The sequence below is a fragment of the Saccopteryx bilineata genome, chromosome 5 (genome assembly GCF_036850765.1).
Source record: "Saccopteryx bilineata isolate mSacBil1 chromosome 5, mSacBil1_pri_phased_curated, whole genome shotgun sequence".
Taxonomy (NCBI): domain Eukaryota; kingdom Metazoa; phylum Chordata; class Mammalia; order Chiroptera; family Emballonuridae; genus Saccopteryx; species Saccopteryx bilineata.
In genome coordinates this window covers 75,363,958-75,387,494 of record NC_089494.1, presented here as the reverse complement: position 1 = coordinate 75,387,494, position 23,537 = coordinate 75,363,958, and the positions used below count along the sequence as shown (strand labels likewise).

The window sequence follows — 23,537 nt, the reverse complement described above, 5'->3', positions numbered from 1 at the left end:
AGCTATCATAGCATTTACTGTTTACCTCTTCATCTCTGCAGGCCTGGTCTTCACTTAGATAATGGATATAACCCTAAAACTTGGGACTTTCATGAAAATATAAAGATATAGATCAATAAAATGTCCATAGCATGACTAAAATTTTGCTCTAATACTTTTTTTAATTTTTTGTATCCTGTGACCTTATTGTATTGGTTTATTGTTTCCTTTTTTTTATAAATAAATTTTTATTTTAATGGGGTGACATCAATAAATCAGGGTACCTATATTCAAAGAAAACATTTCCAGGTTATCTTGTCATTTAGTTCTGTTGCATACCCATCACCCAAAGAGAGATCGTCCCCCGTCACCCTCTATCCAGTTTTCTTTGTAGCCCTCCCCCCCTCCCTCCTTCCCTCCCCCCACCCCCCATAACCACCACACTCCTGTCCATGTCTCAGTCTCGCTTTTATGCTCTAATACTTTTTAAAATAGGAGCAACAGAAATAGAAACCTAGAGGACACTTGAAAATATTTTCTGTCTTTTTTTTCTAGCTGAAATATCTATTAATATATACAACACTCCTAAGAGATAAGGAAGCATTTTGAAACTAAGAGAAACACATTTTCCTGATGCAGAATTTCCCAGTGGACAGGGCTTGAAAAAGAAATAAAAACATGGGTGAAATAGAATTCTGACCATGTTACTAAGATTGTGACTTTGGGCCAGACACCTGAACCTCTCTGAGGCTCGGTTTTCTCATCTGTCAAACAGAGCTAGGGACTTCCTTGTAAAAGTGTTGTCAAAAAGACTTCCACTGAGATTCATCTCAGGCATAGGCCATGTTTAGAACCCTCCCCTGAATCCTTGATGTTACCAAGTGTCTATTTTGCTGTTTTCAGATAATGACCTGTACACATATCTAAAATAAGAGTGCTCACAGTTGTCAGCAACGTTATTTGTAAATATAAATAAATTTGCCCACTGTAAATGGTAAATATTACTTTATTTAACATAGGTATTGATTAAGAACACATATTTTCGAGCCAGTCTCTCACAGTTCAAATCCTGTCTCCTCCACTTATTTAGCTTTGGGATATTAGGCAATTTACTAGACCTCTCTGTGTCTCAGTTTTCTTATCTGAATCTCTATCTATTGTGAAGGAGAAAATTAGTTAAAATATTTAAAGTGCTTAGAATGGTGACTGTACCTTATACATGCTTTGTAAACATTAGTATTATTAATTATAGCTCACTCAGCTTATTGGCTTATAACTAGGGTTTTCCTGGTAGCAGCTGTAAGATTAAATTTGATTAAGTACTCATTAATCCAGGTAATAACTATGTACATTACTTTGTTTTTCACAGCCCACCAGAGATGATCGTGGCTGGTTTGTGACACCTGTAGGTCCAAATCCATGGTGGACAGTAATTGCTGCTGTTATTCCAGCTTTGCTTTGTACTATTCTAATTTTTATGGACCAACAGATAACAGCAGTCATCATCAACAGAAAAGAGCATAAGCTGAAGGTATATTTTAACATTAATTTTAATGTAAATTATTGTGACTTGACCATCATCAATTGATATTCATTATACTCTATAGTCTATAGTCATTTGTACAGTGAAATATTAAAATAGTGTTTTCAGGTTCTTAATTTTTATTTTCCACATTCAGGATAGTCTGTCTTACAGTAAACTTAAATTATTTTTTAATGAATCAGTTAATTTATAGCACTTGGCTGAGCTCTAAACTCTGAAATCTTACCTCTAGGACTTAAAAATTTTGCCTAAATTCTAACATCTTTACCATGTTTACTATATTTTAATGGAATAATCTATTCTAGTAAAGTGTAGCTTTACCGATATATTTTACATTGGGGATTTCTTGAATTGACCCTACATATGTCATTAGAATAGATTACATCCATTATTGGATCATTTTCAGATATTTCTCATTTTCTTTAGCTATTCCTCTCTGTAATGCCTGTGACAACAAAACCCAGTTATAAATGTATAGTTTTTAAGTGACATCTTTGTTTAGTTTTATTGAAGACTTCAATGACTTCTTTTGTTTTACAAAGAGAATATATATCTTGTTTATTATATTCTGACCCTGCCATTTTACACCTGCAAATAATCAAAATTGTTCACTGATATACAACTTGTCTGAGCTATGTAATGTGAATACTGTTACTTTTAGGAATATGTTAAATAAAATCAAAATCATTGAATGGTTACAAATGATCTAAATCAAACCTTGTAAAAAGAGTGCATGTACAATCTTGTTTTGTTCTGGTATCATGTACATACTCTTTAAACTCGAGGGAAAGGTTTGTTGTCAGAGCAACAGAAATCATGCTTGTAGGATTTATAAGTATGTTTTTTAGAAAGGTTAAAATCTCCAACTGAGCTATTTGACAGGGAATAGTAGTAACACAGATGTAAGAAAGTGTAATGATTTGTAATAAATATTACTAAAAAGGATTTTTCTGTATATATTGAAGAGAATATATATATCTTAAAACAAAGAGCTTTCTTAAGTCTCTGTAGAAAGTAACTTAAGTACTCAAAATGTGTTTTGAAAGTTTATTCAATTCACTTATGCTTTTGTCAAATAAAATTCTTAATTATGAAGAATTTATTTTACAAATATATTTCATAAAGTCTCAGGAAGTATACCAGTAGTGTGTGGTACATGTTTAACAACCAGTTCTCTACGTATAAAAAAAAGAGATTCAGATTTCTAATGTTTGCTGATTTTCATGGTATAAATACTCCCATCACGGTCCACATTATGCTACTAGTGTGACATCAACGGGCAGGAAAATTTATTGAAAATTAAACAATTGGCTCTGATAAGCCTTTATGAACTGGTTCCCGAAACATCACTGAACTATGCAATTCAATACTGGAAACTTTGAATCATTTACAGCTTTCAAAACAAGGAATTCAGACCTCCAAGTTTAATATCCTACTCATTTAATGCCAATCATTTAAAAGTATATTTCACTTTTAAAACATTAGCCTTTTACAAAAAGCAAATGCCACTGCAACCTAATTATTATTAAGGTTACATAGTTAATTAAATATATCTATAAAACAAGTGTAGGTACTCTGTGTTAAATATTGTTAGTCTGTCCCTCTCTAAAAAGTAGGAAAACACTTTTCTAGACACCAGTTTATTTTTTAAAATTGAAAACATCTATACTTTTCATTATAAAGTAATATATAATTTTGATTTTGAAATTAGATCATATACAAAGGTAAAAGAAAAAAGTGGAAAACACTGTAACTTCCCTACCTAACAATAACATTGTAACCTTTTATCATATACTCAAATATATGTTTGCATACATCTGTACCTCTCATCTCTTTCACAAAAGAGCATTATCACAGTAACCCTCCCATGGCGATGACAATACACATTTGCATGGAGATATATATATATCTATATAATATTTAGATATATATATATATATAATATTTCATTATATGATACATTGGAATGAACTGGAAGTGTCCTGTTTTACGAAGAAAATAAACTGTATAATCATTGTTTCTCTTTCAAAGGAAAATATTTTTTAGTTTTTATAATTAGGTAAAAAATCCCACAGATTTTGCTGAAAAATTATCCTTTTAATTGGATAAACTGATGGAGACAGTATTTTTTTCTAAGTATTAATGGCATCATATTAAAAGAAAATGTGGAAGTAAGTGAAGAACTGCGGAAGGTGATAGTATCTTTTTGGCCATTCTGTATTGTTTTTCTCTCAACCTCATAAGTCACACAGCACTTGCTTCTTTCCATGAGCCTGTGTTTGGTCCTTGACATTCACAGTCCTTGCCAACCCCCCAAATCAGCAAATATAATATATTTTCTTCTTTACATTTCTTGTAGAATAGCTAAAATATAGTAAAGCATGTTTTTATGTAGTCTTCCAAGTCCTTGTGTTTATAGAATTTAATGTAGAACAAAAACACTTAAGCTTTTGGTCACTAAAATAAACTTGAGGCTACATTGATAAACTATATTACATTATTTGTACATTACTATTTTATTGTACAAATAAATGACCATGTAATCAAAAGACTCATATTTTTGCCCCTTAACAGCAGGTTGGATATAGTAAAAAACAGAGTAAATCTGACTTAATCATAAACTTTTCCCTAAGTAGAAGAGCCAGTTTGTCCTTGGCCACTGAGTCTGAACACTGCATTTTCTCCCTTGGACATTGATATTTGCAAAGCAAGGTCCTTGCAGTGAAGACGTATTTTATCTACACTGAGCACTTTTTTTCCTTTTTGGCCTATAACCTTTGTCTTTTCTAAGCTTTGGTATAGTGTGGTCTACTGCTGCTGCTTTCCCTGTTAACAATAATAAAAAATCATCTTCTCTGAACATTCTTTGCTCAGAGTATTGGCCTATTCCATAGCCGTTCTTCTACCTGTGGCTTCTCTGAAATGTTTGCAGTCTCCTGGTTTTGACTGCAACCACATTGTCATGAAGGACATCTGTTTCTTGAGTATAAGTTAACCAATGTACTGCCTTTTTTTTTTTTTTTTTTTTTTTTTTTTTTTCATTTTTCTGAAGGTGGAAACAGGGAGAGACAGTCAGACAGACTCCCGCATGCGCCCGACCGGCATCCACCCGGCACGCCCACCAGGGGCGACGCTCTGCCCACCAGGGGGCGATGCTCTGCCCATCCTGGGCGTCGCCATGTTGCAACCCTCCTGGGTGTCGCCATGTTGCGACCAGAGCCACTCTAGCGCCTGGGGCAGAGGCCACAGAGCCATCCCCAGCGCCCGGGCCATCTATGCTCCAATGGAGCCTTGGCTGCGGGAGGGGAAGAGAGAGACAGAGAGGAAGGCGCGGCGGAGGGGTGGAGAAGCAAATGGGCGCTTCTCCTATGTGCCCTGGCCGGGAATCGAACCCGGGTCCTCCGCACACTAGGCCGACGCTCTACCGCTGAGCCAACCGGCCAGGGCCAATGTACTGCCTTAACTATGTTTTTTTCTCACTCGGGTGGAGCATCCCCAGAAATAATTCAATGAAGCATGCTTTGTAGTTTCTATCTCAAGCACCTGGTAGATTCCAGATCATGTGTCTAATTGTATCTAAGTCTACATCATATATTCAAGTCACCTCAGAATTCAGCTCTTCATTCCTTATCTCTCCCAGACTTATACTGTAGGTCTTTTGACTTATTCTTTATTTCCATTTCCAAAACTAGTAGTTGATTTTCTTTTAGAAGAACTTTTCATGCCACTAAAAATGGTTTTCATTATTTTCTAAGTGTTACTGCATACAAAAGAAAGCTGTGTTGCCCTGCAGAGGCTGGGCCCAACTCACTGGCTCAGTAATTTACTCCTCCCTCAGAATGAAGAAGATCAAAATGAGCCAAAATCCAACTCATTGTACCTCCTGTACCTTTGGGTTGATCACATCACAAATTATACAAATGTGAAATCACTATGTTGTACACCTGAAACTAATGGAATGTTGTATGCCAACTATACTTTAATAAACAAATTTAAAATTGCATATATACAAATTTGAGAATACAAATTATCATCTATATTAAATATAGATTTAAATCTATACTCTATCTAGCATTTTTTTTAACCTTGTTTGCTTTTTCCAAGAGAATTAGGATAGGCATAGTTTAAATGAATTCCTTTGAAAAGCATGAAACATATTCGCTTTTTCAAAAAAAAAATTCTCTAGATGTATAAAAGAGATTATTTTGCAGCATAGAAAGTTTCTGTTCAGATACAACTGTGGGTTTTTCTACATGTTTCTGTAGACAGTTCAGGCTTCTTTTGACATCATTTTTAATAAACAGCAATACAATCCCAGATCACTTGAGTAAATGAATGCATTTGCAACATTCATTTGGCACCACGTTCTCTTGATGATTATGGCATTTGATATGTTCTTTTTTGCCCTCTTTGTCAGCCTGGTTCTTCATGTCAATCTATAGTCTTTTATGTGGTTAACTTGACAGATGCAGGAAATTGCTGCCAAGCTTTGAAATGAATTTTTTCAGGAGTGGCATCTGGGCATCAGATGGTCCTCTTGGCTGGCCTCTTGTCTTGCTGCATGCTGGTTTTAGTGGGGTCTGCTGTAGCATCACCTGTTGCTATGCTCCCTTTCCCTTCCATATGTCCATTTACTGTGATTCGTGGGTGAATGTGAGAATAAAAGCTCTGGTTCTGTCTGTATTTTAGAAAAACATTCTGTAGAAATGTGATAAAAGGTGCAGGATTCTCTCTCTGATAAAGGGATACTTCCCTTTGGCTGGGCATGCCTATCAGCTAATAATTTGGTTACAAAGACCAAGTTTTTAAAGACATTTTAAATGAAAGGGAAGGAGAAGAATGATGATTAATTAGTGGAAGTGCCAGAACTGTTTTATTTCTTTGATTCACATTAAATTAGGATGCTCTCATTGTTGTATAATGTAATTGGGGGGAGTTGTATTTTTGTTTTCATTTATACTGCTCACAAAAATTAGGGGATATTTCAAATGAATGTGAAGCTGTAAAACATTTCCTAATTGCTGTGAGCAGGATACTTGTGCTTTACCAAGCTAGCTTTTAAATTAAAAAAGAAAATGATTTCCTCTGAAAGCATTATTTTGTCTGCTTCCTGAAATACAGAATCTTACTGTTTACATTTGTATCATATTTTTAAAATACTAAATAAGAGCTATAGGAAATCACTCGCATGAAGGAATCCTTGCTCATATTGTTAAGCCACAGTGAACTGGGTCCTGGGAAAGTCCAGGGCATGCTAGCTCAAGGCCCCATGTCCTCTGCCCTCTGATGTTTATCTCCCTGCTACTAGCACTTCCATTCTCTCTCAGCAGTCCTACAGCTTTGCAAAAGCCCAGGAGGCATCATTTACAGTGTTCCCTCAGAGGCAGGGACTTGAGTAAGTCCTCCAGGCTTCTCTCTTCTTCTCACTCCAGAGTCCTTAGGACAAAACAGTCCTCTAAGCTGTTAAGACATTATCTTTTAAAGAGACCCAAATTTGAGGAGTTCTATTCCATGCAACTCCATCTTCCAAAATGCTCTGCAAAAGGACCCAGGGATGTACTATGGCGCTGGTGGAGCGTATTCCTTCCTGTGCCCTTCTGTTTAGGCAGATACCAGGGTGTTCTCTCCCCACTCTCCCGCTCTTAGTAATGAAATCTTTCCTGCATTACTTGCAGAAAAAAGTTTTCCTTCACAAGGGAAACTGGGTTTAGGCATTTTGGTGAGCTGGAGCATTGCCCCTGTTCAGCTGACCCATGGAAGAGTGCCCTAAAATTGGTGACAGTGCAGGAGGAAAGGGTCCGTAGCTGGCCATCTCCCATTTTCTCCTTGTCGTCCCCTGCTCTGTTATCATTTGGCAGAAATAGGCTGGGAGAAAAGGAAGTACAATTGACTTTAACGTGTTTTTCCTAAATAAACAATTAACAAAGCAAAATAGCAGAAAGGAAATACTACCATGACAAATATGCAACAAATACTCAATATGTTTCACTCCAGGCTATGTGAGCATTCATATTAACTACAAACTGCTTACAGTTCAGTTTGGAAAAACTGCTTGTAAAAAAAAAAAAAAAAAAAAAACTCAGACAAATTTATTCTTCTAGAAAAATTGGTAATGTCTGCTCAGGCTCATGATAACAAATTTAATAGCTTTGTTTATTTTAAAATCACTCAATTTAAATTTGATTCCAAAAAATGTTTTGGGGATACATGTTTTCTTTTAAAAAGTCAGTCTGTAACTTATTAATTTCCTGTTGTATGCCAATGATTGTGCTAAAACCTATGGGAATTGTTAAGATAAATTACCAGCCCTTAGGAAACACGCTTTTATTGCAGAACCTTGAAACAAATGAGGACAGAGTAATTTCTTGTTCGACTGTGAGAAGGTAATAGTCTCTAGTGTTTGATGGGTGTGCACTGTATACTCATTATTGCTCTAAATGATCTGCAAAATTAAGTAACATAATTCTCACAACATCCCAGTGAGGTGGTCCCTGTGATCATCAACACCATTTTTCAGATAAGGAATCAGAGGCACAGAACTTCAATGATTTACCCAAGGTCATTGGTTGACCCAGCATGTGATTCCACGCCACTTGCCTCCAGAAACCAACCCCTTCACCACTTTATTATACCACTTCTCAATAAGAGTTGAAACGGAAACTAGGCCAAGCCCTTGGCTACTTCTGAGGCTTTGCTCTATCAGTTCCCCAAGGGGAATAGGAGGGGTTAATGCTGCTCTTCCCTATTTTCAATTTCCCTCTTCAGAGAAAGCTGACTTAATTACCCTCTCCAAGACAGCATCCCTCAGTTCCCCACTTTCCACATGTCCCTTGCATGCATTTTTTCTTTTTCACATTTCCCATTTGGTTCAAAAAGCACTTCCATTTATAATACCTGGAGGTCAGGGATAGTGGAGTAGGATCACAGAGGAGATAGAAATCATGAAAACTATGTTATAAAGGGAAGGCTAAATTTTTTTGGCACTGAAACTGAAACAAATGAGAACAAGATAGTATATATATGTTTAAGGAAGCTTAGGTTCCATGATATTATTTTTCTCAGTAATAGTTGCCCATTGAAACAAAAGAGAGCAATTGGAAACTGAGTGCTCGAGAAGAACTTATTTTTAGATCCAATATGAAAACATTCTTGGATACTGTCAGGAAGTAGTTTCTCTTCACAATCAGGTCATTCTTAGCTTTGTTTTTGTCACAGTCTTTACTTTGTTTTCTCAGATTCATGCCTGATTTATAATTAGCACTTAATAATTTCTCGGTGAATTAATATTGAATGAATTCTGAATAATATTAGTATGAATTAACTTGCCCATTTAAAGAAACTATGGAAGTTACTGTATTTGGTAATGACTTTACTTATATAATAGAAATAGGATAGAAACTAATATAACATTAACCTAGAAATACATTAAAGCTACTAAAGCATGTAGAAGAGATACTATGATCATAATTATAATAGTACTATCGGCAACATTTGATTAAGTGAATTATAGATCTTGAGACTGTTAACTTTTTATCTTTATTTTGCATTTTAGAACTACTTGTAGAAGACTCAGTATAGCATTTTTTTTCTATTCATACTGTTCCATGGTGGTCATGTTATTTGTCTCTATACTAAGTTCACATCCTATGAGAATCCTCTTTTTTTTTTTTTTTTTACAGAAAGGTTGTGGATACCATTTGGATCTATTAATGGTGGCTGTCATGCTTGGTGTGTGCTCCATCATGGGCCTGCCATGGTTTGTGGCTGCCACTGTTCTCTCCATCACTCATGTCAACAGCCTAAAACTGGAGTCAGAATGTTCAGCTCCAGGAGAACAGCCGAAATTTCTTGGCATTCGAGAGCAAAGAGTTACTGGGCTTATGATATTTGTTCTTATGGGTTCATCAGTCTTTATGACCAGTATTCTGAAGGTAATAAAGTCTACGGTTATGAATTTGAAAGAAGGCAGAATATATTTATATTGTTTAAGAAAATTTATTTGAATCTAAACCATCAATTTGCAAATGTTTTATGGCATGTGATGAAAGTGATGAATTTCTTTATCATGTTTATATAACTTCTTAATAAGGAAAGTTATGTGCTGTATTTAAAAATCGTTAAACACATAAAAATTTAATCTAGCAGAGTAAAGTTTGATGTGAAAATTATTACCATAATTTTGAAACGGTGACAAAGTTGTAGAAAAGAGTCACTTATTATTTCTGACTAACTTGTGACCTGAGTTCACTGCACATCTGCACAAAACAAAGCTTTTATTTTCTTGTCAATGAAAAGCTATATTCACAATTAATATTATCTAATATAAGATAGAAGTATAGAAGGAAGCAATATCATGGTCATGGTCACATACGCAGGTTTATATGTTCCATAAAACAAATAATATAAGACCATCAAAGAGTATTTCATCATATAATTTAGCATATTTGGAAATAACACATATTTCCAAGCTGTGTTATTTGTATTTTATTATAACTCAAGTTGTCTATAATTAGAAAATTCTAATTGAATTATTTAATCATTTCTATAAGTTTACTTGTATTTAATAATTTTACAAGTATATTTGTAAGAATTAATTTATAAATTATTATATAAGTAGAGATGTGATGATGCTGAACTATTCCAAGAAAAAGAAAAAAATTGAATAATCCACAATTTTGCAAATATCGGCTATAATGTATGTAGGAACAACATCTAAGTATTAGCTCCATTCTTCATCTTTAATCCAAGTATCTTATTTGAAAATAACTTGTGCTTTTTCTTCAATTGTTCTTTTACAGTTTATTCCCATGCCAGTGCTGTACGGAGTGTTTCTTTATATGGGTGCTTCATCTCTAAAGGGAATCCAGGTAAATTAATTATGGAACACAGGCATATCTATGATGACAAAACTTAGGTCTATTGATGCTAAGTCGTGTGCTAGTTAAGAAAATAACATCATCTTAGAAGCAGGATTTAGCCCACAATTAATAATAATAAATAAAAACTAGTCTGATTTACAAAAGTTAAAGAAGCTCCTCATCAGTATCTAAGGTTCATAGTCAATCTTAGGGTACTTTTTTTTTTTTTTACCATATATACATTAAAACAATAAGTTTCAGATTTCACAGCCCTTTTAGAAAACTAATCATAGTATATTAAAAAATACACAGAAATACTTTTTATCTTTTTTTAACATTATTTTTAATGAGTGAGAGAGAGACAAGACAGAGTCAGAGACAGAGATAGATTGGAAGGGAAAGAGATGAGAAGCATCAACTCATAATTGCAGCACTTTTAGTTGTTCATTGATTGCTTCTCATATGTGCCTTGATGGGGACACTTCAGCCAAGCCAGTGACCCCTTGCTTAAGCCAGTGACCTTGGGCTCAAGCCAGTGACCTTGGACTTCAAGCCAGCTATCTTTGGGCTCAAGCCAGCAACCATGGGGTCATATCTGTGATCCCATGCTCAAGTCAGTGACCCCATGCTCAAGCTGGTGAGCCCACACTCAAGCCAGTGATAGGGTTTCAAACCTGGGTTCTCAACATCACAGGCTGACTCTCAATCCACTGTGCCACCACCTCGTCAGGCACAAATACTTTTGATACTGTAATCATGGTTATGGATAGCTATCTATGAGACTAGAAAAAACAATTTCATGCATAAAAATGTTCAGTGTAACACATACTTTCAAAATATTAGAATAATCCAATTATCCAACATCAGTAAATAATTAAGTAATCTATTGTACATTTACTGAAAAGTGGTCATCTTGATGACAATAAAAGTAACGTGGTGGAAATGCTTATGGCATAATACAAAGTGAAAAAGTAGGAAAAGAAGTTGCCTACTATAGGTTATAAAGCTATGGGTGTTGGTCAGATTAAAAAGGAAGTTAGAAATGTAAAAACAATTTCTTAAGACAGTGAGATCCTGGATAATTTTTTCTTTTATGTTTGTTTTTCTATTATTATTATTATTATAACTGTATTTATAGAATTAATTTAAATATTAACCTAGTGGCTTAAAATAACAAATATTTATTATCTCACAGTCTCTGTGGGTCATGAATTTGGGAACAGTTTAGCAAGGTGGTTCTGACTCAAAATGTGTCATGTGGTTGCTATCAGGATATGGACAAGGGTTGCAGTCATCTGCAGGTTTGAATAAAGCTGGAGGATCACATCAAAGTGTCTTATAACACAGCTATATAACAGCTTATAACTGATGCAAGAGGCATCAGTTCCTGCCTGGCTATTGGTAGGAAGCCTCAGTGTTTTGCCACGTGAGTGTCTATACCTAAGTCACCCAAGTGTCTTCATGATAGGGAAATTAACTTTCTTCAGAGTGAGCAATGAGAGAAAAACAAAGGGTCACTGTCCCTTTTGACTTTGTCTTCAAATTTGCCATGGTCATTTCTTTTTACTATTTGTTAGAATCAAATCACAGTAGCCACAAGAGGAAAGAAATCAGACTTCATCTCTTCAAAAGTACTAAAGAATTTGTGGGTATATTTTTTAACCACACAAATGTATTCTAATCATTTTTAGAGGCTATTGGCAAATTGTTTCTGCTTTTGTTACTGTAATAGTTTGAATAGTGATCCCCCCAGAATTCGTTTCTACCTGGAATTTCAGAATGTGACCTTATTTGGATATAGAGTCTTTGCAGGTATAATTGGTTATGGATCCCAAGATGAGCTCATTCTAACTCAAATCACTGGGGTCTTTATAACAAACAAGAGGAGAGGACACAGAAAGACACAGAGGAGAGGGCCACATGAAGATGAAGGCAGAGGTTGGAGTTTTGCTGCCATAGCCAAGGAACATTAGGAACCACCAGAAGCTGGAAGAGGCAAGGGAACTTTCTTCCTGACAACCTTCAGAGGAAGCATAGTGTAGCCAGCACCTTGATTTGGCCTCTACAATTATGGGAGAATAAATTTCTATTGTTTTAATCCACCAAGTTTTGGTAATTTGTTACACTAACATTAGGGAACTAATATAGATTTCTACTTAAAATTTTTAATAAAAAAATAATCTTATTTTCTAACAACATTACTGATCTAAAATACATTTTCTTGAAAAAGAGACTAATTGAGGGTTTTTTATTGTAAAGTATAGCTTAGTTTTGTAGACTAAAAGGAAAATAAAAATTGTTGCTTTTTCTTTGACACAGCCTGATTCAGTGCTTTCCCAGACATAAAAAAATGTCACATGACAGCCTGACCAGGCAGTGGTTCAGTGGATAGAACATCAATTGAGACATGGAGGACCCAGGTTCAAAACCTTGAGATCGCTGGCTTAAGCAGCAGGGTCATTGGCTTGAGAGTGGGATCATAGACATGACCCCATAGTCACCGGCTTGAGCCCATAGGTCGCTGGCTTGAAGCCCAAGGTCGCTAACTTTAGCAAGGGTTCACTTGCTCTACTGCAGTGGTCCCCAACCTTTTTTGGGCCACGGACTGGTTTAATGTCAGAAAATATTTTCACGGACCGGCCTTTAGGGTGGGATGGATAAATGTATCACGTGACCGAGATAAGCATCAAGAGTGAGTCTTAGATGGATGTAACAGAGGAAATCTGGTCATTTTTTTTTTTTAAAAAAAAACATTGTTCTGACTTAAATATAAATAAAACAGAAATAATGTAAGTTATTTATTTTTTCTTTGCGGACTGGTAATGGTCCGCGGCCTGGGGGTTGGGGACCACTGCTCTACTGTAGCCCCTCAGTCAAGGCACATATGAAAAAACAATCAATGAACTAAGATGCTGCAACAAAGAATTGATGCTTTTCATTTCTCTCCCTTTCTGTCTGTCTATCCCCATCTATCCCTCTCTCTGACTCTCTCTCTCTGTCTCTGTCAAAAAAAAAAAAAAGTCACATGACAGAGTGTGGTGAATTTATCAAATTAGCACTTAAGTAGAGCACAAGGTCTGGGAGGGTGGGCTTTGGCTCAATAAGAGAAACTGAAATAGAGAAGTTTATTACTAACAGGACCTGGAGGAAGTACCTAGCTCTGGCCAGACTGGAAGGTCAGGCAAAGTAAAGACTGAGAGAAGGAAATAGGACCTCACGTACATGTGTTTATTAGGGTCTGAGGGTAGAGTGCTGGACTAGGGCCAGATTGGTTAACTTAAGTAAAGAAAGCAGAGTTTTAGGAAGTCCCTGAAAGTCTTATCTAAGGGGCACCCAATGGGAAGGTGTTGGGAGGCAGGGGAGACTGTTGTTCACAAGTGCTGTAGGGAAAGTCAAATCAGGAACTTATGTTTACTTGTGACTCTGTGGGCATCTATCTAGGGAATACAATTGCATGAGGGTCTAGTGTCATTTAAGGTCACTGCAGGCCACTAGGCTAAACAACATGGAATTTACAATACCATGGAACAGACTAGCCAAACTCTCGACATTGAAGGACAAAGGCTGCACAGGAACTGCTTTCCAGAATGAGCAGCCCGCCAGCCTCTGACTGAGGGGGAGGGAAAACCACTCAGGCCTTAGAACAGTGCTGAGCCTGACCAGGCGGTGGCGCAGTGGATAGAGCGTCAGACTGGGATGCGGAAGGGCCCAGGTTCAAGACCCAGAGGTTGCCAGCTTGAGCGCAGGCTCATCTGGCTTGAGCAAAAAGCTCACCAGCTTGGACCCAAGGTCGCTGGCTCCAACAAGGAGTTACTTGGTCTGCTGAAGGCCCTTGGTCAAGGCACATATGAGAAAGCAATCAATGAACAACTAAGGTGTTGCAATGAAAAACTGATGATTGATGCTTCTCATCTCTCTCCATTCCTGTCTGTCTGTCCCTATCTATCCCTCTCTCTCTGATTCTCTTTCTGTCCCTCTAAAAAAAAAAAAAAAAAAAAAAAAGAACAGTGCTGGGCGTTGCAACTCAGGCAAAACTTTAATGTGAGATGGTTTAAGATCATCAAACACCCAAAGTAGATAAGATGAGTCTGTTCATCCTGATACCAGGTAACATTAGCACGGGAGAGGGAGATGTTTAAGATGTGTATGTTTAAATTTAACATAAATTAGTTTTAATTACCTCATTTATAATTTCATATATGAAAGCGTATTTTGAAAGAATTAGTTTGGTAAAGCAGATGGGGAAGAATATTAAAGAGGTTTTATTTGTTTTGCAGGGTTTTGGGGGTTTTATTGGTTTTTTTTTTTAGTCTTTGGCAAAAGTTCCACAAGTACCAATTTTATCTATAATTGAAAAGTATTTATTACAGGCCCTAGGCTCACATAAATACAGCAGCAGAAGTTTAAGAAACAAAGTAAAATCATTTTGATAGGTTTCAACAGATTTTTCCCCCTGTAATTTCACTCATGTGATTTTATATTTATGAGGTTTAGAATTAAACAAAAATGTCAAATTTTGGAATTGATTGAGGTGTTTGTCTTTCAGATGAAAATTGAGGAAAACATTATCAAAGGCACATTAAAAATTTTATTGAGTTTTAAATAGCACGACTGAAATAGCAAGTAGGGTCTCACACTGAGAAAGAGGGTTAGTGAAATTTTAAGTGAGGCTGGTGGAGCTCAGGGAGTTGAAATCCACATTTGGAATTTTGTGGTTAACTCAGTTTGGAAGTTGAAATTAGGACAAGATAAATGCCTAATGCAAAACTCAGCCTATATCTATCATAGCTATCATTACTTAAGTCGTGATAAATGTGCTGAATACCAGCAGTTCAAGGAGTATGTTCATTAGTTACTTTATATGTAGTAGGAACCTGCATTTTACCTGTTTAGCAATGTTAAGAAACTTTATTATCTAGACTTCTCTCTGTGCAACATGGCAGTAAAAACAGATCACAGTGTTCTCATGCATGCTGTTTCTGTACTGAGCTATATAACTACATCTATATTCATTCCAACACTTCAGGAGTCCAAAGGAAAGCAAATGTGCCATTTAAACGATAACAATTGAAGCACCCACACAATGAAGTACACTTATGCAATCACACAACTTCACAAAGGAGAAACGGTGGCTGGCTGGGAAAAATGAGTTCTTTAGAAAGTGAAATGTTCAGTGATAAGACAGAAGATTTTACTTTATTTCTTCCCTATTCCCACTGCCAGCATATACTAAGTTTTATTTGCTTGTTTAAGGATGTAATTTTAGAAGATATTTAGGAGGTAGAAATAAAAAGGCCTAATGAAATATTTGTGGACAGTATGGAGAGGGATGAACCTGGAAAAAATTCAGCACTTAGAACTCTGCTTAGAAAATTTTCAATAAATATTTTTGGAAGGCATTAATGAATATGAATACATAAGTGAACAGTCGATGGGCTAACCTACATATGATTCTGGTTTAGATGACCAAGGAAAGATCATGCCATACCATGAGATGGGGAACATAGAGGAAAGATCGGTTTATGTTGAGTTTGGGATTCCTATTATACATGTAAGCAGATTTTTGGTAAAACAAGATATTTGATCCTAACACTTGACTCCATGCACATTTGTTCCTTGGCATATTAGAAAAATTTTGTAATATTTGACAAGACTTGTTTATAGTTTTCTTATAAACTAGCTAGGAAATAAAATCTAATAGTACTCTTTTGAAAATGCATAACAAATATTACTGTAGAAATGGCATGAAATAGGACTGTGATTAAAAATATATTCTAGCCTGGCCTGTGGGGGCACAGTGGATAGAGCATCAACCTGGAATGCTGAGGTCACTGGTTCAAAACCCCAGGCTTGCCCAGTCAAGGCACATATGAGAAGCAACCACTATGAGTTGATGCTTCCTGCTTTTCCCCCTATTTTTCTTTCTCTCTCTCAAATCAATAAATAAAATCTTAAAAAAATAATAAAACCATATTCTAAATAATCACTTCCTGTTAGAAACATTCAAAACCACAAAATTAGGCCTGAGAAATATTAAACAAAATGATGCACATACAGTTTTTTACTAAGTAAAACATAATTAAAAATTAAAGATTTTTCTGAAAATTTAACATATAATTTTGAATTGAGAAAATTAGCTTTTGTAGATAAAAATAGCCTCCAAGTCAACACTATAACAATGTTATATAGTTCAAAAATAATTGTGCAGCCTTTAATGTAAAATTTTAACAGAAATAACATTGATTCAGATGAAAATAATTTTATAAAATACAATTGAAAACACAAATGGTTTGCTAGCGCCGTATAGAAAATTGATGAAGAAATTAAATTGCATTAACAAAATTTGGTATGAAATACTTTATTAACAATAATTCATCTATGTTAAATCTTTATGGCTACAAAATTTATATTTGTAAAAACAGCACAAACCCTTGTTGGAAATCAAAGCAGCAAAGTCAAAACAGCAGAGTCAAAATAAGGAGGTCAAAGCATCCTACCCAGCTGGTGGATACGAGTGGAGAGCTCAGGAGAGAGAGAGAACTGAAGTAGAGATCTGGGTCTGGGAGACTTTATTAAGTATGTCAAAGTTGAATGTGGGTATGGATGAGCTATTCCAGGAAAGAAATGGACAGACAATGGGAGTCCAGGAAGCTCTAATGCTTAAGGGACAAATAAAGGAAGAGATTGACAATGAAAAAGAGGAAGATGGTGTTTTGTGTCTCAAGACTACACTTTCCCAGGTAGCCATATTTAGCATTGTCTTTAATATTTTTAAACTCTTCTGATTATAACCTGGGTCTATAGTCAAGAAAACGTGAGCTATTATAAAACTGAAATTGTAGTATTTCAGAGTGTATGCATAAGAGTCCCACTGTCTAGATGCCCGGAGGTCAACTTAATGTGATCCAGATGTACAGTATATTGGACCATATTAAATGTTTACTTGTTCTACTTCTATTGTTGTCTGTAAAAATCAGTTTAGTTTGTTTATCTTTTAGTTCTTTGATAGGATAAAGCTCTTCTGGATGCCTGCAAAACATCAACCAGATTTTATATATCTAAGGCATGTACCACTTCGAAAAGTCCATCTCTTCACCGTTATTCAGATGAGTTGCCTTGGCCTTTTGTGGATAATAAAAGTTTCAAGAGCTGCTATTGTCTTTCCCATGATGGTATGAAACTTCTAACTTTTTCCTGATATTCTGATTTTCTTATTGAAAATCCATGAGCTGAAATTGGAACAGTGGAGTTATCCTAAACAAGAGTTATTGGAAACTCTGGTATAAGCTTTAACCATTAAAACTAGTGACTAAGATTGGATTTGAGATTACATACAAATATCAGTGATTTATATTAGTTTTGTCTCTATCCTTCTGAAGTTGGTAATAGTTTGAATTAATTGAAGTTCAGTGGAAAAATATATATAAACTTTTAAAATTTAATGTTTAATTTGAACGAATATAAATAATGTAAAATAGCACAGGTAAGAATGGTTTAACATTTATTTAAAATAAAGCAAAGTATTAACTACATGTATTTAAGAAAACAGTTGAGTATATTTTATAATTTTTAAAATAGGTTCTTTAAATAACATATAATTAGTAAGTAGCATCATAGCTGTTATTTGGAGGATGTGGTAAGAATGGGAAATGAAGAAGCAGAAGTATAACAGTTATCTGTTATGATACACATATTTTCAAATTTTATTTTCATCTTAGTCCTAATTGAAATTGGCTTATTTCTGCCAACAAACAAACATCTACATAACCCATTTCTATTTTTACACTATTTTAAACTATTTTATTCTTTATTTCAGGTGTTAGCGCTGGTATTTGTAAGAAAGTTGATGGACTTTCTGTTTACCAAACGGGAACTCAGCTGGTTAGATGATTTAATGCCTGAGAGTAAGAAAAAGAAACTAGAAGATGCTGAAAAAGAAGTAAGTCATAGCAAAATAAATATCTCAAAAAGAAAAAAAGAGCACCTGCAACAATAGCTCTTTGCAAACTAAATTATTGTGTTTATCTTTAGATAGTGGACAAGTTTAGAAGATTAATGTTTCAGATTATAAAGTTGTAACTTGAACAGAGAGATAGAGTGCAGATCTTACAGGAGAAAATCAATCTCTAGTGAAATATGAAAATATGTTGTATGTTATTATCAACCAAATTATAGTTCATATTTCTGATTCTTTCCTCATGGATGGCAGAAACTTACTGATGCTTAATTTATGGTCACTCAATGATTGCTTTTTATTGAGTATGTAAGAAACAAAAAAAACATTATCATTATTGGTATTTTTCTAGAAGAAAGTTTTAATAAAAAAAATTATAATCAAAAGAAAAATTATTTATTCTTGAAACATGAAATGCTTAAGAGGAAACATGTTGATCTGATTTGCTTTCAAAGTGAGATAAAATTTGCTATCAAAGTGATTTAAGATTATTGTTTGAGAAACTTTGGGGATTTAATTACTTTCACAGATTACTGACTTATCCTATTCTGTTTTATATATTATAACAATTTAAGTTGTATGGAGTATTTAAAATTCCTATGTTAGTCTTGGTAAATATATATATATATATATATTTTTTTTTTTTTTAGTGAGAGGAGGGGAGGCAGAGACAGACTCCCGCATGTGCCCTGACAGGGATCCACCGGGCAAGCCCACTAGGAGGGGATGCTCTGCTCTGCCCATCTGAGGCCCTTGCTCCATTGCAACCAGAGCCATTTTTTAGCACCTGAGTCAGAGGCCATGGAGCTATCCTCAGCATCCATGCCAACTCATTCTAATTGAGCCATGGCTGGAGGAGGAGAAGAAAGAGAAGTGAGAGGGGGAGGGGTGGAGAAGCAGATGGATGCTTCTCCTGTGTGCCCTGACCAGGAATCGAATCTGGGACATCCACATGCCAGGCTGATGCTCTTCCACTGAGCCAACAGGCCAGGGCCTAGTCTGGGTCTATTTTGAAGCTAGTCATCATAATATTTTTTAAGTATATAAAAACAACAAGGAGTATAAATGAAAAAAATGACCAGTACTTCATTTAACAGAATGATTGAACCCATAAATTATAAAACATAGGAACAAAATTTTCATGTGAATAGAAAGAAAGATGAATGAAAATATTTGATGACAGTTGTGCATTTTTCCAGTTTTCCTTCTATACAGTGGTTAGTAAACGTATTCAGTTTCTTACTTACAGTATTTTTTCTCCAACCATGGATATATTTCTCTCTCCCTTGAGGAATATGTTTGCAAAGCTTTCAGTGGTCTTTGGTGTTATTCAGTCATTAGGTGAGGTTTGATTAGGCTACAAAGTCTAATGAGATTCTTGCATAGCTGATATAGTTTCATAATATGCGATTGTCTGGCATTTCTTCACTATTCCACAGTGTCTCATCACTGACAATAGACAATGATATATCTTAAACCTGTGAGAATGTTTCAGTTTTCCAAGATATTGTAGAAGCTTCGCATACTTTGACTACTCATACTTCTAATATTAATATAAAATTAAAATATATTATACAAAATTACATAAATTATATCTTTATTTTTCTGTTTGATATATTCTTATTTAAGTACAAGAGATCTTTAAAAATAATACACTAACTAGGATGTTTTGATAGTTCCTATTTTAGGTGGGGAGGCATTAGGTAAAGTTTTGCTCTCATCCTCAGATACTGTTCAAGAAAAATATGACATAATTTGGTATAAACTAAATGTAAATAGGATGGGTACCAGAATATAAAAATTATGAAGACTTAAATTATCCATACTTGATAATTAAAATTATTCAAATTGAGAACAATTTCCAAGAAGTTTTAAATTCCAAAGAAGATCATTTTAGATTCCAAACCTATGAGTTTTCCCTCAGCCTTTCCAATAATGGGAATACTATTGAGTATACTAAAGCAGTAACTTACAAATGTAATTTTGCTTTATTTTGTTTGCTTTGATTTCCTGTCAAATATCTTTACTTCTTCTGTAGAAAATAGGTAACAACAGTCCCAGCCCTATAATCATCCCTTCCACAGTATTGTCCTTAGGCCATATCCATACTGTGGGCCATTTTTGCCCTTTTAGAACTCTGTAAAATGAAAAATGATATTTCTGTATATTGTACAACATATCATGTCTGTTTTTATCATTAAAATTTTTTGTTTTTTCCTTTATATATCAATGAAATAGAAGAGAACAAATTTGATAGTAGTCATAAATGTATTAGAATCTTCAATTTTCATTGCCCGGTCCACTCACATAGCTAAATGCATACGGTACTTATATGTACATGTGCCACAAGTCCATCCTGGAATTGCTTAACCTGGGATAGGCCGAGACACTATTTAATGAACCTCTAAGCTTTTTATATTGCAGATCCACTGTACTCTAGTGAGTGTTTCCTGTTTGCTGATTATGAAGATAATGATTTTAGAATTAAATACAGTGGTACCTTGAGATTCAAATTTTTTTTTTTTTTCTTTTTTCTGAAGCTGGAAACAGGGAGAGACAGTCAGACAGACTCCCGCATGCGCCCGACCGGGATCCACCCGGCACGCCCACCAGGGGCGACGCTCTGCCCACCAGGGGGCGATGCTCTGCCCATCCTGGGCGTCGCCATGTTGCGACCAGAGCCACTCTAGCGCCTGAGGTAGAGGCCACAGAGCCATCCCCAGCGCCCGGGCCATCTTTGCTCCAATGGAGCCTTGGCTGCGGGAGGGGAAGAGAGAGACAGAGAGGAAAGCGCGGCGGAGGGGTGGAGAAGCAAATGGGCGCTTCTCCTGTGTGCCCTGGCCGGGAATCGAACCCGGGTCCTCCGCACGCTAGGCCGAAGCTCTACCGCTGAGCCAACCGGCCAGGGCGAGATTCAAATTTAATTCGTTCTGTAACCGAGCTTGTAAGTCAGTCAACTCGTATATCTTACTGCTGACACTGGACCCGTGCACCAATGCGCCAACTAGCGGCAGCTTCCCGAATCATGACTCGTATCTCAGAATTTTACTCGGATCTCGAACAAAAATATGGACAGAGTTGCAGCTCATATCTTTAAAAAAAAATTTGTATGTTGGTCTGTTTGTATTTCAAGGTACCACTGTATTACTAAATTTCCTGGAATTTGTGTTTTTCATAAGGATATACAAATACATTAAAGATTTATTGAGGCATGTGCATATGAGAAAAGTGAGGGAAAAGGCCTTGAAAGACATTAAATCAGGCAGGTTTGCAGACCCTTCTAATTTCAAATAGATTAATATAATGATCCCTTCATGTGATCCTCGGTACATGAAAAGATACGAGAGAATCAATAATACAGAGAAGAAATCATCCAAAATTGAACATTAAAATACAGGTCTGACCAGTGCCTAAAAAGAAAAAAAAAGAAAAAGATAATTCTCTACCTGACAACTGGAATGAGAAAAAGAAGTTTAAAAATGTTCATTGTCTAACTTGTCTAACTTAGAATTTGTATTAAATGAGTGCGATCAATATAGAAAGTAAGAAGATTTAAGAAGTGATACATTGAAACTTAAATTCTGGTTGATTTTCTGCTTGGTCAGCTAATCTTAGTATTTCACATTACTGAGGCTATGGACTCCTGCAGGCTGGGATCCCCTGACTTTGATTTGATCTGGGAAGATGATAAATAGCAGAGATGTCTCAAATCCTTGAGACTTGAATTTAAATAAGGCTCACCTTTGTCCTTCTGATGATAGTCACAAGCTTGTACCTTACTGCTCCAGGGTTTTCCTATCAGTGGCCCATTTCTGGTTTAATGGCATTCAGAAAACATTAGTCTGACCTTACAATTCAATAATGAGTTAAGCAGAATAAATAGCTACACAGGCCAGTCCAAGGTCGCAGAGCTTCTGTTCCAAATTTTCATGTACTTCATGCATATGCATATGCATATGCTTCAGTTTTTAGAAAGAAAGGATTATAATCAGGATAGAAATGAATATTGGAACCCTGACATTTTGCACATTGCTCTGTGTAAAGGGAAGCCTGCAGAATCAAATTCTGGATGTCCAAATGTGCTCAGAGTACCAACATGCCTTCCTTGCTACTTAAATATCCTCTAGGACGTTGTACACAGTTGACAAATGGGCTGCTGTTAAAAGCAGAAAACCCCAGCAGAATGTTTGCTCCTGGGTGGTGGGAAGGAGGTGGCGAGGAAGAAGGCGGTGGATGTTTGGGAAATCCTGGAAATTCAACTCTGGGCAGTGATCATGATAGTGACACCTCTTGGGTTATGAGAGGTTCACTCTAACATATATGCCATAAGAAAAGGCAAACAGGGGGCAAGTGAGACTTGTCATCGTATGAAGCAGGATCATGAACCAGGCCAAGAAGATGCAAAAGCAATCTAAAAACAAGTGCAATTAAACAAATTACAGAGCATGTGTTGCTGCTAAGGAAGATCAGAATTGGTCATGGATTTGGGAAGCATGGCCTGATTATTATACAGACAAATGTTATTTCTAATTGAATCTTAGAGTGAGGTAAACATATTTTCCCTCAAGCAGTGGGTTTTCAAAGTGAGTCTCAGGGCTTCCTCTGCATCAGCCAACACCCTCAACCTGTTAGAAAGGCAAATTCTGGGACTCTACTCCGCATCTTCTACTCAAATCTTTGGGGATATGGCCAATAATCTGCATTGACTAGACCTCTCGGTGATTCTGATGAGTGCTAAAATTTGAGATAAGACTTTTCCTAAAACCACAGAAGTTGTATCTCCAGAATATACTCTTTTTTTTTTTTTTGTATTTTTCTGAAGCTGGAAACAGGGAGAGACAGTCATACAGACTCCTGCATGCGCCCAACCGGGATCCACCCGGCATGCCCACCAGGGGCGACGCTCTGCCCACCAGGGGGTGATGCTCTGCCCCTCCAGGGCATCGCTCTGCTGAGACCAGAGCCACTCTAGCGCCTGGGGCAGAGGCCAAGGAGAGCCTTGGCTGCAGGAGGGGAAGAGAGAGACAGAGAGGAAGGAGGGGGGTTGGAGAAGCAAATGGGCGCTTCTCCTATGTGCCCTGGCCGGGAATCGAACCTGGGTCCCCCGCATGCCAGGCCGATGCTCTACTGCTGAGCCAACTGGCCAGGGCTAGAATATACTCTTTTGAATTCAAGGTCATGCTATCAGAATTTTTGTATTTTA

General features: G+C 36.2%; 1 protein-coding gene across 6 annotated transcripts in view; it reads left to right on the top strand.

Moving 5' to 3' along the window:
• The window catches only part of SLC4A10 (solute carrier family 4 member 10), a 330,272-nt gene that overhangs the window by 290,054 nt on the left and 16,681 nt on the right, over positions 1 to 23,537 (top strand). For all 6 annotated transcript variants that reach the window (XM_066279000.1, XM_066279003.1, XM_066278999.1 and 3 more), the window contains 5 exons: positions 1,349 to 1,510; positions 9,202 to 9,453; positions 10,321 to 10,389; positions 17,379 to 17,552; positions 18,197 to 18,319. In XM_066279000.1, the coding sequence (XP_066135097.1) occupies positions 1,349 to 1,510; positions 9,202 to 9,453; positions 10,321 to 10,389; positions 17,379 to 17,552; positions 18,197 to 18,319 (780 nt within the window). The remainder of the gene's footprint in view (positions 1 to 1,348; positions 1,511 to 9,201; positions 9,454 to 10,320; positions 10,390 to 17,378; positions 17,553 to 18,196; positions 18,320 to 23,537) is intronic.